This window comes from Pseudochaenichthys georgianus, chromosome 3, assembly GCF_902827115.2.
Source record: "Pseudochaenichthys georgianus chromosome 3, fPseGeo1.2, whole genome shotgun sequence".
Classification (NCBI taxonomy): domain Eukaryota; kingdom Metazoa; phylum Chordata; class Actinopteri; order Perciformes; family Channichthyidae; genus Pseudochaenichthys; species Pseudochaenichthys georgianus.
The window spans coordinates 35595318-35610351 of NC_047505.1; the positions used below are offsets into that span (position 1 = coordinate 35595318).

At 42.1% G+C, this 15034-nt stretch overlaps 1 protein-coding gene across 3 annotated transcripts in view; it reads right to left on the minus strand.

Moving 5' to 3' along the window:
* dennd2b (DENN domain containing 2B) overlaps positions 1 to 15034 on the minus strand; it is a 50880-nt gene that overhangs the window by 12485 nt on the left and 23361 nt on the right. For all 3 annotated transcript variants that reach the window (XM_034111045.2, XM_034111035.2, XM_034111029.2), the window contains exons 5-13: positions 12378 to 12499; positions 11388 to 11603; positions 10925 to 11021; positions 10710 to 10754; positions 8698 to 8882; positions 6049 to 6158; positions 5053 to 5122; positions 3121 to 3198; positions 95 to 235 (exon numbers count right to left, since the gene is read on the minus strand). In XM_034111045.2, coding sequence (XP_033966936.1) covers positions 95 to 235; positions 3121 to 3198; positions 5053 to 5122; positions 6049 to 6158; positions 8698 to 8882; positions 10710 to 10754; positions 10925 to 11021; positions 11388 to 11603; positions 12378 to 12499 — 1064 coding nt within the window. The remainder of the gene's footprint in view (positions 1 to 94; positions 236 to 3120; positions 3199 to 5052; positions 5123 to 6048; positions 6159 to 8697; positions 8883 to 10709; positions 10755 to 10924; positions 11022 to 11387; positions 11604 to 12377; positions 12500 to 15034) is intronic.

A 15034-nucleotide genomic window follows, 5' to 3' on the forward strand; every position in this document is an offset into this window, starting at 1 on the left:
ATGATCTGGACTGTCCGCTAGCAGAATGTATCTAGAACTGTATCTGGAAATTATTTGCACTAAGGAATTAAGTAGTGAAAGTAGCAGCTCTGACCTCATTTCCTGCACCAGGCAGAAAGGTCTTCACTTTGATAATCTTCCCTGGTGCAGGGAAGGGCGACTCCATCAGACTCCTCATGAAGGGGTAGACCAGGGCGGCTGAGATGCCTCGCCGCCGCTCCACCTCGTCCAGGATCTGAACAAGGAAGCACAGTTTCCATAACATATTTCAACAAGTTTCAACAACACACAAAGTTTCTGGCAAACTGTTAAGTCGAAATGTACCAAGGCTTTTATCCAGGTCGAATTAATAGCCAAGCAAAAATAAGAAAAAGTGCAGAGTCATCAAGATTATTGACCAAGGCAGCACATGATGGAAACATATTGTTATGTGTTTGAGTAGCAATTGTTTGGAACTCTGTATTCATTTTCTTTTTTGATAAATTGCACACAAAAGAAATTCCATGCCAGTGAGATTGGAAATGTCCACCCAGTTTGCTGTATCAGTCCAAGCTTCCCGCTGTCTGGAAAGTTGATTAGAGAATTGCTTGTTTTCAAGGTCATATGATATCACCTCTCTCGTCCTTTCCATCTCTCTATCTCTCACACACAACTCCCTTGGAAATCTAATACTGGCCTCCTTTCCCATTTAACATGAAAGCACTTAGATTCCTTTCATTTCCGTCTCAGGTTTGCAGCTGCACTGATCTCAAAGTGGAGACATTTGAGATGATCTCTTACACTCTTGCATCTGTGAATGCCCTAAAACATCACATGACACTAATACGTTGCTAAAAATCTACAAGGCACAGTCATTCTGCTTTAACTCAAATACCTAAAATATATTTCAGATTTATTATGTTTTGCCAAGCTTTTGCATAGCCTTTATTTACTTCCTAGTTATTGCTATTAAACAAAGAAAACAAAGCATAGTTTCAACTATTACTTTTAAGTAAAATCCAAATGTACTTACTACTTTACTTTAAATGGACTTACTCACATTAAATTCATTAGTATTAAAAGGTCCCATGTCATGGCCATTTCCACTGATCATAATTCCATTGTTGAGGTATACTAGAATAGATTTATACTGTGCAATTTTCCAAACTCACATTGGTTTCGCATACAGCATCTCTGTAAAGTATGTGTATTCAGCAGTATTCACTCTCTCCACTAAACGGCTCGTTGCAGCTCTTGCCCCCCCCCCCCCCCCTCTCTGTGAGCCCAGTGTGTTCCGATTGGTCGGGACCAGTCGGGACGTTGTGAATCACGCTGAGCTCCGTGGAGGTGTGATTTCCTTGTTTAGCGATACACAGCGAAACACAGCGAAACTCACCCTGAGCACACACAAAGTCACAGCCGAAGTAAAAACAATAAGTGTGGCTTGATATTGAGTAAGAAAAAGGTTGATAAACGCTGTGAGAATGGGTCTGCAGAGAGAATTTCGCCGCGATCCCAACTGTCTGTTATCAGCCTGCAGCCAGGGAGGAGAAATCAGCTGAGCTGCCTGCACTGAGTGTGTGAGGAAGTCCGTGGATTGGTCAATTTGGACCAATCAGCGGGGGCTTAACGTAACGGCTCCGCGGATGTAACGTAACGGCTCCACGGATTGGTCCATTTCGTTCCGGGGACGACATGACATTATGATGTACCCGGAAGAATCAAATGGACAGTAGTGCTGTAGCGACGCGTCGACAACGTCGATGCACCGACAACGTTGACGCATCGACTTCAAAATATCGTCGACGACATATTTCCGCGTCGACGCGTCGCTACACACACGTGGGTCACCCACAGCAACAAGCAGTTCTAGCTGTGGTAGCTACCATTAGCAGCTAGCATTTGCTCTCCGATTTTTACATTAAAATGGAATTATGGATTATAAATTCAATCATTTTTTTATACATAGACGTTAAAAACCTATGGATTAACCGATTCAGCCGCGTTTTTTCTCATTTTAATGCCATTGAACACGTCTTTTGATCATATTGACAGCTACGGTGGTGAGACGATCTCCCTAGAAGCTCTGTAAAGGTACGTGTTGTGATGACTGTATTTGCTTCCCCTGTCGTGAGTCCAGATCACTCAGTGAGGATACTATATACCTACATAATCTGTGGAACCTCAGCTTTAATCGGATATCTTGTATGTGCAGCTACGATAAGTAATAAGGGTACTTTTATCTTGAGTTCTGTGCCAATGTCCGTTAGCATTTTTCGCTCAGGGGTCATTTAGATGCTTCTTATGAGACTTGTGTTTTGTTTTGGTAAACATGGTTTGTATCGTCAGTTAGCTGAGATTATTTCCGTTAATCTGGTATAACATATCAATAGGTTCTTAAATATTAAGATCCCCTGAGACACAGTATCGTGAAAAAAAAAATGTTACATTACGTTTTTTTTACATTACGTTTTTTATGAATTGAACAACAGAAAAATAATTGTTAGTCGACTAATCGATCAAATAATCGCCCGATTAATCGTTTTCAAAATAGTCGTTTCCCCCCAGCACTAATGGACAGTGACGTATCTCCAACGAGGCGTGTTAGAGTTTTACTCGCTACATGGTGTACTTTGAGGGTTTTGACTCTGCACACCATTTACATGCATAAAAACCTTCATAACACACAAGGGGACGGGTAATAACCGGAAAAGCATGACATGTCACCTTTAAAAATAAGGCTGGAAAAGTCAAACAGAGTGACAGCTCTGCTCTGTGTTAGCACCACTGAGTAAGAAGTAAAGGAAACAATTACCACACACAACCAGCATACTGTACTGACTGTAGTGTGTGTGTGTGTGTGTGTGTGTGTGTGTGTGTGTGTGTGTGTGTGTGTGTGTGTGTGTGTGTGTGTGTGTGTGTGTGTGTGTGTGTGTGTGTGTGTGTGTGTGTGTGTGTGTGTGTGTGTGTGTGTGTGTGTGTGTGTGTGTGTGTGTGTGTGTGTGTGTGTGTGTGTGTGTGTGTGTGTGTGTGTGTGTGTGTGTGTGTGTGTGTGTGTGTGTGTGTGTGTGTGTGTGTGTGTGTGTGTGTGTGTGTGTGTGTGTGTGTGTGTGTGTGTGTGTGTGTTAAGGCTTGACTCACCGTGGAGAACAAGGCAAAGCAGCCCAGCCTGCTGATGACACAGTAGACCTCTGGAAGTCGAGGTCCTTTCCCAGTCGGCTGTAAGGCAACAGAGACACTGATATTAAAGGATTTGATGAAGACACACATGTACAGTCATACTCAAAAATAGTAGACAAGCAATGTAGCATTGGACTGCCACAAAGTTGTGGGACTGAAGAGACAGTTTAAAGTCTCTTTTAAAGGTTACTTCTCAAGCTTTAGAAGGCTCCTTCAGAGCCATAGAAGACATTATACATTTCTTTTCCAGCCTGAATTAAGTGTTTGTGTCATGAGTTAACTGAACTTAACAGTTTGCTTAAATACATGTGTTTGTATTAAATGGGTGGAACTACATATATTCAAATAAATACAGACCATGATAATACAATCATGACCTGAAGTCCATGATAGTATCAAATGTAGATACAGGTAAGTTGTTTAAATAGTGAAGCTGAAGTCTTTAAATCTAAGCGGTGATCTGAGGTGAAAGTCTTTTATGTGGATACCACAGGTGGTTTCTCTGCTCATGCTGATCATATCTACCTTCCTCTGTACACTCATAGACCCTTATGTGCTTCCAGAGCACAGACACTCAAACACACAGTAACAAATGAACACAAGCTCTCAAGAACCAGCAATCCACTTGTCCATATTAGGTATACAATTTTCTCCTCTTGTTTCTCCTCCGCTTTTCCAAATGGATGATTAAATCAACTATGTGGAGCTTGATTCAAGTCCTCAGGAATGCTAAGTTACTGCCAACGGCTGGTCGCACAGCCGGGAGGAAGCACAGTTACTGGAGGAGAGCAGCTCACCTCTTCCTCTACCTTCATTAAAGTCTGCTTCTATCAAGACGAAAACTCGGGTCAAGAGAGACGAAGGAGTTTGAAAACACTTACACGATACTGCTATGTTTTAGTGTAATTTTACTTCATGTATCACTGTATACTTGTTGTCATAGTGGATGTGACTATACACGGCTACACTCATCAAAAAAGTCTTTGTATGCAAGATAAGAAAAGCTTGTCTTGTGTGTGTAAGTCAATGAAAGGGTAAAGGGTGAGGCTGGCGATCAATTGGCTGATTTCTCTGGCGAGAATGGATCGATGGCACTATTTTATATTTGTTTCTCTTTCTAATGTATAACTTTCTAAGTCCACTGCTGGTGAAAACTAATAACATTTTATCTTTTAAGAAGAAAAACATATGATACATCAAAGAATTCACAAACGTCTGGCTTTAATCCAGCACATACACATACGGTAAAGACACTCCCCGTAAACTACTGAAACATACACACTCTCGTATTGTAAACGTACTCAGAAATACCAAACTGTAAACAAAATCACCACCAGATTCACAGAATCCCACAGTTATGCTCTACCCGCAGGCTAAATAGAAAGCTCAACCGAATAACATCAAAGCGCTCTCCGGACTCATTATGAGGAGGAAACGTCCACAATGACAAAGTTTGAGTTTTTCATGGGTTGTCTTTGTCTCGACTTCCCTGAGAAACTCTCATTAAATTAAATTAGTCAATCGTAATGTTTTTACTACAAGTTCTTATATTACTTCAACACTACTCAAAATGTACCCAGCGACTGTAATTTTTATATTTTATTTCTAAGATACAGATAATAATATAAATTATTAAATGCACATGTCATAACATATTTTACATTTAAGTAACTGATGTTTTTAACCAATTATATCATGGGCGCAATTTTTATTTTATTTTTTTGCTTTAAATGTTCTGTTTCCTGCTGCCCCAGTGGATTGTCATGTAACACATCAACGGCCCCAAAGGAAAAGCTTGTCACATGTTCTCACAAAAAAAGATTTGTCACTACACACAGGGCTCAGCAGGGTGTGAACAGGGAGCAGGGGAGGAGGAGGTGAACTGTGGTTTACCAGAAGGCGTCTGCAGTACCCGAACCTCCTGCTGCCGTCCTCTCCCGTCAACATGAAGGAGAAGGTCTCACTGTAGAAAAAACACATGTACACACATGAGAGTAGATGCAAAGACACATACTGTAACCAGGTAGACAATTGCACGCCAGATGCCACTGAGCTGCATTTAAAGGTCCCCTATTATACTGTTTTTCATCAATATATTCCAGGTCTCAGATATATACAAAACATGTCTCTGAAGAGTTTGGCTTGAAATACCAAACAGATCATGCATTGTAGCATCCCATAATCCCCTCTGTTTCAGCCCTGTTTCAAAAGTGCTGATTCTCTGTTTGTTACTTTAGAAGAAAATAAGGAGCCACGCCCCTCTGAGAGATATTTGGTTAAAAAGAACACAATGTTGCTCTAGGAGGAGATTCAGGTGATAAGGTGGGTGGCGGTTACCTTGGTTGGTGATTGGCTAATGGTTACACAAGCCAAAAAATCGTTATGACATCATAAAGTGGCCTAAATCTGATCAGCTTTCAGACAGGTTTTTATATAAATGGATCAGGACAAAAAGTTTCCTGAAACGTTCAGAATCTCTTTACACAGAGGGGACAAATGTATAAGTGTATAAAAGAGGATTTTGCATAATAGGTGACCTTTAAGGGATAAATTGGGTGTTTTTCCAGGGGTCTAAAAAGGGAAGGAAATAATGGATATTTTGTCTTTTGTGGCTTTGATTTTTACCATCCTTTTTTTGTCCTTTTGCCTTTATTGGTAGTATTAAAGATGGACCTAGAGTAAATGAGGCTGTGGTATAATCTCAGCCTTAGTACATGTGAGGCCAACTCTACCAGATGAGCTACTAGGATCACCTTTATGTATTAAATCAGTCCCTCAGAAGACCACAAACGTTATGGAAGTGCAATTCTACATCGCTAGAATACTGCTTTCCTGGACCACTTAGTGAAAAATAATTTGACCCTGAATTAGGAAGACTTTCATCCATACCTCGAGTACTCAGTCACAGGACTCCAGTCTTTTGCATCTGGGAAACAAAACTGAGGAATGGCTTTGAGTCTCTGTTCGGCCTCCCTCATCTGCTTGGTGGGTCGCTCTAGCTGTGAGTGGAGTGGAGAGGAGAGGAGAGGAGAGGAGAGGAGAGGAGAGGAGAGGAGAGGAGAGGAGAGGAGAGGAGAGGAGAGGAGAGGAGAGGAGAGGAGAGGAGAGGAGATAATTAAGAGATAATTAAGAGATAATTAAGAGATAATTAAGCTCATTCTCCTTCAGATAACTGTCCTCCTTTTTTAAGATCGCCTTGGATGCCAGCGTGACCAATAACTGACCAGACTAACATTTCTTCCTTACAAGGTTAAACCTTTGCCCCCTCAGTCCTCACTTACAACAACAACAAAGTGAGTGTTTCCCTGTCAGACAGAGATTAACTTCTCCCAAGGGGTACTTCTACTGAACCAAATCTTAAATAACTTGAAAAAATATCTTTGAATAACTAAAAACACTTCCCGGCCACAGAAATGGATCCAGGTTATTTTTATCCGTCGGGCTCCCAAGACTCTTCAGGCTCATTGCAATAAATCTTAGCCGCCTGTGCAGGCTTAACTTGTCAACTACCTGCATATAACGTCTGAAAAGTTAAAATATAAATATATTTTTACTTTTTCACTTTCACCAAAACAATGACATCACTGTCATACCTCTCAGCAATCACAGTTCTAAAGTCATCCATGCTCAAAGTGGGAACACTTTGTAAAGCCTACAGTACATAATCAACTCTTGTTCCAACACGTTATTTCTAGATGACACTTTATCTGTGGCATTAACATAAACATCTTTCAGACTGTCAAATATGAGTTAAGTGGATTCAAATTGGGTTGTGAAAATCAAAACAGCTCATCTTGATTCATCTCTTCTTATTCCGTGCCGTCGACCATGACATCCTACTCCACCGTCTTCACACTACAATTGGACTCTCTGACTCTGCCTTAAACTGGTTCACCTCCTATCTCACCGGGAGGACTGAGCACGTCACCTTGGGAGCGGCTAAATCAAGAACTCACTCTGTGACTTGCGGTGTCCCCCAAGGATCAGTCCTCGGCCCCACCATTTTCACCATATACATATCCCCCCTTGGTCGTGTCATCAGCCGGCATGGAATATCTTTCCATTGCTATGCTGATGACACACAGCTCTACATCAGAGCAAACCCAACCCCCTCTGCACCTCTGCCATCATCCACAATAACCACATGCCTGGAGGAGATAAAGGTGTGGATGAAGCACAACTTCCTCCAGCTAAACAGCTCCAAGACTGAAGCCATTCTTATTGGTACTCCTCAATCAGGTCCGTTCATCCGCCATCACCAGCATCACCTTCTCCGGTCAAAAGATTCCACTCTCATCAACGGTTACCAATCTGGGAGTTAAAATGGATCCTCACCTGACCTTTGAGGCCCACATCAAGCAAATATGCAAGACCTCTTTCTACCACCTGAGAAATATTGCGAAACTCCGCCCCACACTCAGTCTGCCAGATGCTGAAAAGCTTGTCCACGCCTTTGTCTCCTCCAGGCTGGACTACTGTAAGGCAGGGATTCCTAGCAAGAACATACAGAAGCTGCAATACATCCAAAACACCGCTGCTAGGATCCTGATGAGAGTGTGGAAGTACGAACACATCACACCCATCCTCAAATCACTGCACTGGCTCCCGGTCTCACTCAGGATTGACTACAAAATCACCCTCTTCACTCATCAGTGCATATATGGAAATGCTCCATCCAACATCAAGGAATTGCTCACCCCACAAACCTCCACGAGGAACCTACGTTCAGTAAAGGCAAACCTCCTCATCCCACCAAGGACAAAACTGAAGACCATGGGAGACTGAGCCTTCTGCTCCGCTGCTCCGAGACTGTGGAATGCCCTCCCAAACCAGCTGAGGACACCAGAGACTGTGGAGGCTTTCAAAAAAGGCCTAAAAACGCATCTTTTTAGAATAGCCTTTAACTAAATTTTTAAATCCCCCACATTATGCCATGCCGGCATGAATGTCACAGCTTTTATTATGTTGTTTTAATTGTTTTTAAATAGTTTTTTATTGTTTTTGTTGTTTTGTTTCACCCTTTTTAATTTTGTAGCACTTTGAGTTTTGTTTACGCAAATGAAAAGTGTACTTATAAATAAAATATATTATTATTATTATTATTATTATTCAGACAATATATCCTGTCAAACTGTCCAGAGAGTTTAGAACGTTTCGTGCTGTGCTGCTGAAATGTTAGAGTTTGAACTCTGTTATCCAAATGCATAACTTTATCTATTTTTAAATATTATTCTTTTTATTATGTTTTTTACGATTTAACAACACATTTAGAGCTTTGGAGCTGACCACTTCCAGACCATGCCCTAGATTGTTATGCTAATAAACATTGTTTTTGTAACCTTCCTCAGTCTCAAGAACAGACTAACAGCTGTCTACATCGTTAGATAATGATAAAAACGTGGCTCCAACCCATTGTAAGCTTTGGATAACACTAGTGCAATGACATCTAGTATTTTTGATTTATAATTCCTGGGCTCAAACATACCTCTGAAGCATTTTAAGGGATGGATTTTGTTATTATAACTAACAGGCTCTTACCTTGGGGAACTGGTAGGTGACCTCTGGCGAGTAGGAGTTTTTGCTGGGTTTCTTTTTTAGTGAAACAACCACAAAGTACTCAAAGAGTTCTCTCTCCTGCCACTCAATGAGCTGCAGCTCCAGTGTTCGGTAGCTGGGGGCCTGTCGCAGGATGGACTGCAGTTTCAACAACCTCTGTGTGTGAGCTGAGGAGGGAAGCAGACAATGATACATATATAAATACAATACGATATACATTATTGTTTCTCTGAAAGGATTTTGTTCTGGACTCTGAGGTCTGGAGATATTTACATGTTCACACATCCTTACACATACACACCAACTGACAATGGCAAATTACTGCACAAATGTCAAGGCCAGAAATATGCGAGGGTTGAGAAGCTAAAAGGACAAACAGACTCAATTTCAACTAGTTTCACAAGTTACAGTTCAATATATGAATTTAGGGTTCATATGATAATAACCATCAGCAGTCATGAATTTAAGGCCCCGTCCACACGGACACGAAACGGGTTGTATCTGCTACAGTTCTCTATCGTATGGATGGTTCGTCCACACGAGGCCGTAACGGAACCGCGGAAACGGAGCCCTCAAACGGTAACGGGTCCCAAGGTGGGTAGATCTGCAGACGAAACGCTCTGGGGGGCCTAACGGCTCCGTGTGTACGTCCTATAGTATACGATCATTTCATGATAACGATGAAGCCATAGCCCCGCCTCTCCCCACCTCTGCTGCTCACTGCTGTAGCATGGTCAGTAGCTACTGTCAGTAGCTACTGACCATGCTACTGCTACTGACCATGCTACAGATGTTTGTGCAAAATGGAGAACTACATGAACTACATGTTGCTAAATCCACCGTGGAGAATAAACAGAAAGGCAACCAGGCAACCATGGCAACCTTGTTCGGGGGGTCTTCTTCGCTGCTTTTGGTGTATTTTGTGGCGGAAGTACAGAGCCACTTACAGGCCCAGCATATGTACTACAGCGTCTCCAGCGGGTCGAGCGTTCTCGTGTGGACGGACACGTTTCTTGAGCCGATACCGTGTGGACCAGGGGTGTCAAACTCAAATACACAGTGGGCCAAAATAAAAATATCGGTACTAGTCGAGGGCCGGACTGGTTCGATTTTATTGCAAAACTTATTGAAATTAACTTATTGCACATATTAAACCTGGAACTAACAAAGCTTAAATGATTGCCTATAAAAACAACATTACAAATTAAATAATCAGTTGCATTCATTTCTTATGGCTCTATCTGCAGCTTTTCCGGAGTCATTTCTTATGAATACATTTTTCCACAGGCCAACAACAGCTTCAAAAAAACAATTTCCCTCAAAGAAAAAACCAAACATGCCCTGTTGTCGCAAGAAAAAATAGTGCAGAAGGAAACATCCATTGAAACTGCTCTGTGATGCTAGTTCAAGCCAGATACTTGGCATCTCATCTTGGGTGCAAGGTCATCAATGTTTGGGGTCAGGCTCTGAGCTGAGGAAATCCTCAGGATAATGAGTGAAGGTGTGCGTGCAATATACCGACGGGCCAGATCTAATAGTAATTACAAATTATCCTGCGGGCCGAAATTAAATCCACCAAGGGCCTGATTTGGCTCCCGGGCCTTGATTTTGACACATGTGGTGTGGACGGAAGACTTTTTTGATATAGAATTCGGTTAGTTTTCGTTTTCGTCTCCGTGTAGATGCAGCCTAAATGTTATAGGTATGGGTTTAATTCACTGTTACTAAAAGACCAAACAGAGGGAACATCACTAAATCTCTTCGGTATTCCTGTCATTGAATCAGGACATGTGATGAATGTGGTATGGTCTACTGATAATCCGTGCATATGGCAAATGTTTCAGTTACAATCCTGTGGTCTGTCTGCTCACACAGGGTCACTTGTTGAATACAAAACTGGGAAGCTGGTGCACAAAACAGCTCCAAGGAAATGATTAGACCTGACAGCAGGGTAGCACCTCATCGTTGAATAAACGAATGCAGCGGTCACTCACCTTTGAACCTGTCATCAGAGTCACTCTCACTCTCACTGTTGTCATCTGCGGGCAAACATGAGACAGACAAGAAGATATTGTACGGGTCAGAGGGCAATTTCACAAACATGTGTTTATATCAAGAAAGAGACACAGCAAGAACTGTGGGTGGTGGAGACGCAAATATTTACTCACTTATCTGTCCAGTGGATAAAGGGAATAAAGAGACCTCTTACCTCTCAGAGATGCAGTCTCAACATTGGCCATTGACAGCTTCTTCAGCCTCTTCTTCCCACGTTTAGTGCAGTAAATGGAGTTGATCCTCTGGACCAGCTGTAAACAGAGGAAAGAGTAAATTCTCTGTTGAGGGATCTGAAGTTTTGTTTCTTTTGATGAAATATAAAAGAAGTAGTGGGTGTTCACGGCCAAAATAAATACTATACTGTGCTTTAAGGTTAACTGAAAAACTTCAATGCGAGTTCTTGAGAAAAAAGTACAACACTAGAAACCAAAGAAGTAATAATCCACATTGAGGCACTGTGATTTAAAAACCTCTTTTCCAAACTGGGGAATTACAAGTGATCCGGATCTGACTTACAGAAACCTGAGCTGGTCTGTGAAGCGGGAAAGGAAGAGATCACAGTCGGAGCTCTGCAAGGACTTAGTGAGGGTGTTTGTGTAGGATCTAGTGGTGTGTACCTTGGGGATCCTCCAGTGCCTGTGTGAGGCCAGGCTATCACTGGTGCTACAGAGGCTTTCATCCAGCAGGCCACAGGGCAGTGTAGATACACTCCGCTGGGGGAGAAGCAGCATTTCATCGTGGCTGTAGCGTTTGGACAACTGTGACATCCGGTGGCTCTTCCTGTCGCTCGGACCGGGGAGGCGAAGGGACTGACTGCTGGGTTTAGATGGCAGCTAGTGAGAGAGAAAAGAATACATAAGGGTTATTACATTTCTTTCATTCATTTTTTATAAATGGTTATCCAACCTCATTTATGTTAGGATACATCGACCATTTAACCAGGGGAGCACTTATTGGAAATGTAATGTATTTGTGCAACGTATCAAAATGTGGTTACAAAACAGGACACTTGCTGAAAAGCGGATACGTTTGACATTTAGCGGGCAGTAATATTAAAAGAAGGAGCCGCCACAGTGAGCTGTTCGATAAAGCGATGCAGGTAACAGGCTGCACACATACGACTCCTCAGCTCCTTCTTGTGTGGAAAACAAAAATAATCGGAGAAGACATGAAGGGAATAGGGGGCATGACTGACAATTATTGACTAACATCTTTATTTAAAAAATTAAAAAAGCAATGGTTTGGCTGCACTGTGTACAGATACAGAAGTTGTCATTTTGTTGTATTCCTGAGAAAGTGGCTGCTCAAGAAGTATTCGCTGCAGTATTAAAGTGACCTTGTTGCTACTACCAGTAACAATGGGGGTCTCCACTTTATATAGTGAGACAAATGCTTCTGTGTTTACGCGAGGTAGCCACATGTGAATTTCTATGGAGAATCAACAGGTCTAAACACACTAAACTGTTGCCTGTAGTGCCACAAATTAGTTGTGAGATTCTTTAAAGGATCACCTGAGGGGGTTCGTGTTAGCACAGTAAAAAACATGTGTTATGTTCACTACAGGAAAACACATTAGGGCTGTTGATTCCCACAGGCTTATGCCTTACCTGAGGTGGAGAGTTCAGCTTCCTGTCCATGGTGGTCCACGATCTGTTGCTCTCCAGCAGACAAGACTTCCGACCCAAACTCTTCCGTTTCAGGTCGACATCCTCATATGGGTTTTCCTTCTCTGTGGGCATGAAGCAAGTATTCAGTGTAGCTCAAATATCAACAGTGAAGCTAGCTCATAGACAGTGTTTTCAACAGAAGACAGATGAGGCTACAGGGTCAAAGAGGGTAAATGGAGAGGAGTAAAAGGTGTCAGGGGCACGAAAGATCCTCCCCATGTCTAGTCTGAGAAGAGATGAGTCATGAAAGGTAAGTCAAGGGTCAGCCGGCCCTAGTGAACTCCCATTTCCAAACAGTTGCTGTTGGCTCTGGGCCCCACAGGCCCCAGCGGGCCCAGCTGAAACTCCTGGACACAACACTGAGTGAGTCACTCTGCAGGCATGTGGAGTCGACTGTCTGCTGAGAGGAGGATCTGCCTCTTAGGCTCTTAACTTTAATGTTCAAATGATTACATTAACCTCAATTGAAATACATATTTTTTCTTTCGTGTGAAATGTGAAAGTGTATCATTGTAAACTATCCTAAAAATGGAAAAGGAAAACATTTTCACATGCCATGTGATTCAAAACATAAAGTAAACAATAGAAATATGCAGAATAATGCAGATAAAGAAACACAGCTTTTACTTTGACTGAGGCCTCAATTATTAATTCATATTAAGGACTTTTTTTTAAACTCATCACTGACTGTACCTCAAGAAATGATAATGAGTCCAGAAATGGCCAATGCACTTTGGATGTACTTCAGTGAATAAAGGAAAGAAAAAGGAAAGGAGCATTACAGATCGCTGCAGGCTCTCACTGATGTCACCTGGCAGAGGGCCAACTTCAATAAAGAGAAAACACCACAGTCCATGTCTATTCAGACTTGTGCTCTGAGAATACTGTAGCTCTTTGGCAGGGTCTGAAAAAGGTTGTGAGAAAGTGGAGAAACCACAGTGAAGAATAAAAACAGAGCCAGATGGCGTCGAAATGCATGAGGGGAACTTATGAAAGAAAGAACAGCAGTGTTATCTGTCAGCAGAAAGGAGAAAAAGAACAAAAAAAATATATTTGGTAGCTGCGTTCCTTCTTCCTGAGTATATAAAGGAAAAACCCGGTGAACTCAGCATCTCAAACAGCGAGTGTGTGTTTTAAAAAGCTTTACCTACAGACAGAGCTTTGTTCAGTTATCTATTTTTGAGTTAATTATTGAGCCTGTCTCAGGTAAATACACACACCCCTGCACACAGGCAAACAGTGTACACTGCCAGGGATTTTCAGAGCGTTACGTTGAGTCCCAGAGTGAATTAGCGTACTGGAGTTATTTTCTGTGCTTCATTAAAGCTGAGGAGCAGAAAAAGACGGCTTAGTGTGACCCCACGTTGTGCTGCAACTCCATTAAACTGAAGCAATGCTGTAATGAGAGCCTGCTGAGAAAATGATATGTCTACAGAGCTGCTTATGTACTGGAGGGTACTAATCTACTCCTCTGATTCCAAACATCCAGATCTCTGTGAAACACCCCGCAGACACACAGCATTACGCGGGGAGTGGACACACCTCGGCTGCACACTGTGATTGTACATTTCTGTGTGCACAAAGGGCTCTCTGGGCAGGGCGAGGCACAGAACAAACTACACCAACGACGTCAGTATCAGTTTACCCCATAAAGTGGACACGCTACAGTATAGTGAAACCACTCACCCATTCAGTGGTAAACAGAAATGCGCATGTGAAGAGAAAATAGGTTATAGTTTTGTAAAAACATTTGGCGGCACCACAAACCATAGAGTGTGGCTGTCTTTAGGAGAGTCTGATTGTGACCACACTGAGAAAGCAGGATGATGCACATGGCACAAGTCTGAGGAATTCCCCAACCATTGCAGACTGGAAGCCTTGTTCTCAAGCTTTTTTAACTAAATGGTAATCGTTTTATTCTAGTTTTGTATTTTAGTGTTCTAACTTTTCTGTACAGCAACTTGAATCTATGTGTATGAAACACGCTTTATAAATGACATCAATTCCTTTTCTTACCAAAGAATAACAAAATCACTTAACAGGTCTAAGTGTGTATGTAATTGTCTAAGTGGAACTGTTACCTGAATCACTCAATACATGTACCGGACACTCTCCCACATTTATTCACAAGAGTAAGTCAGTGAGGAAACTACTGCAGTGAAGGATTTGTGAACAAGACCGCGACTCTGATACAGACAGCTGAATCATAGCACAGGGCAAGATTCATCAGACTGTAAACAAATCACTCATTGGCACTCCATGAATCAACTTCACTGGGGAAAAGCACTTAAAAGAGTCACCTTATATCACAATCCATCATTCAATTGTAGCAACAATGTAGCATGGGTTACAAATGAATTGCACTCTTAAAAAGGTAACCATTTTTGCCTCAAGTACAGGTGCCAGAAACCACAATGATCTGAGTGTATGTCCTAGCGAGGCAGATGAGAAAGCCAAAATGTCTCTGGCAAGATGTGTGTGTGTGTGTGACATTTTTAAATATGGGCACAGAGGGACCAAAACATGGCTCATTTACTGCTGCGGCTGCTTCACATGGATCATCTGACCTGTAAAACACAGCGTAGTGCCAGTGGAAA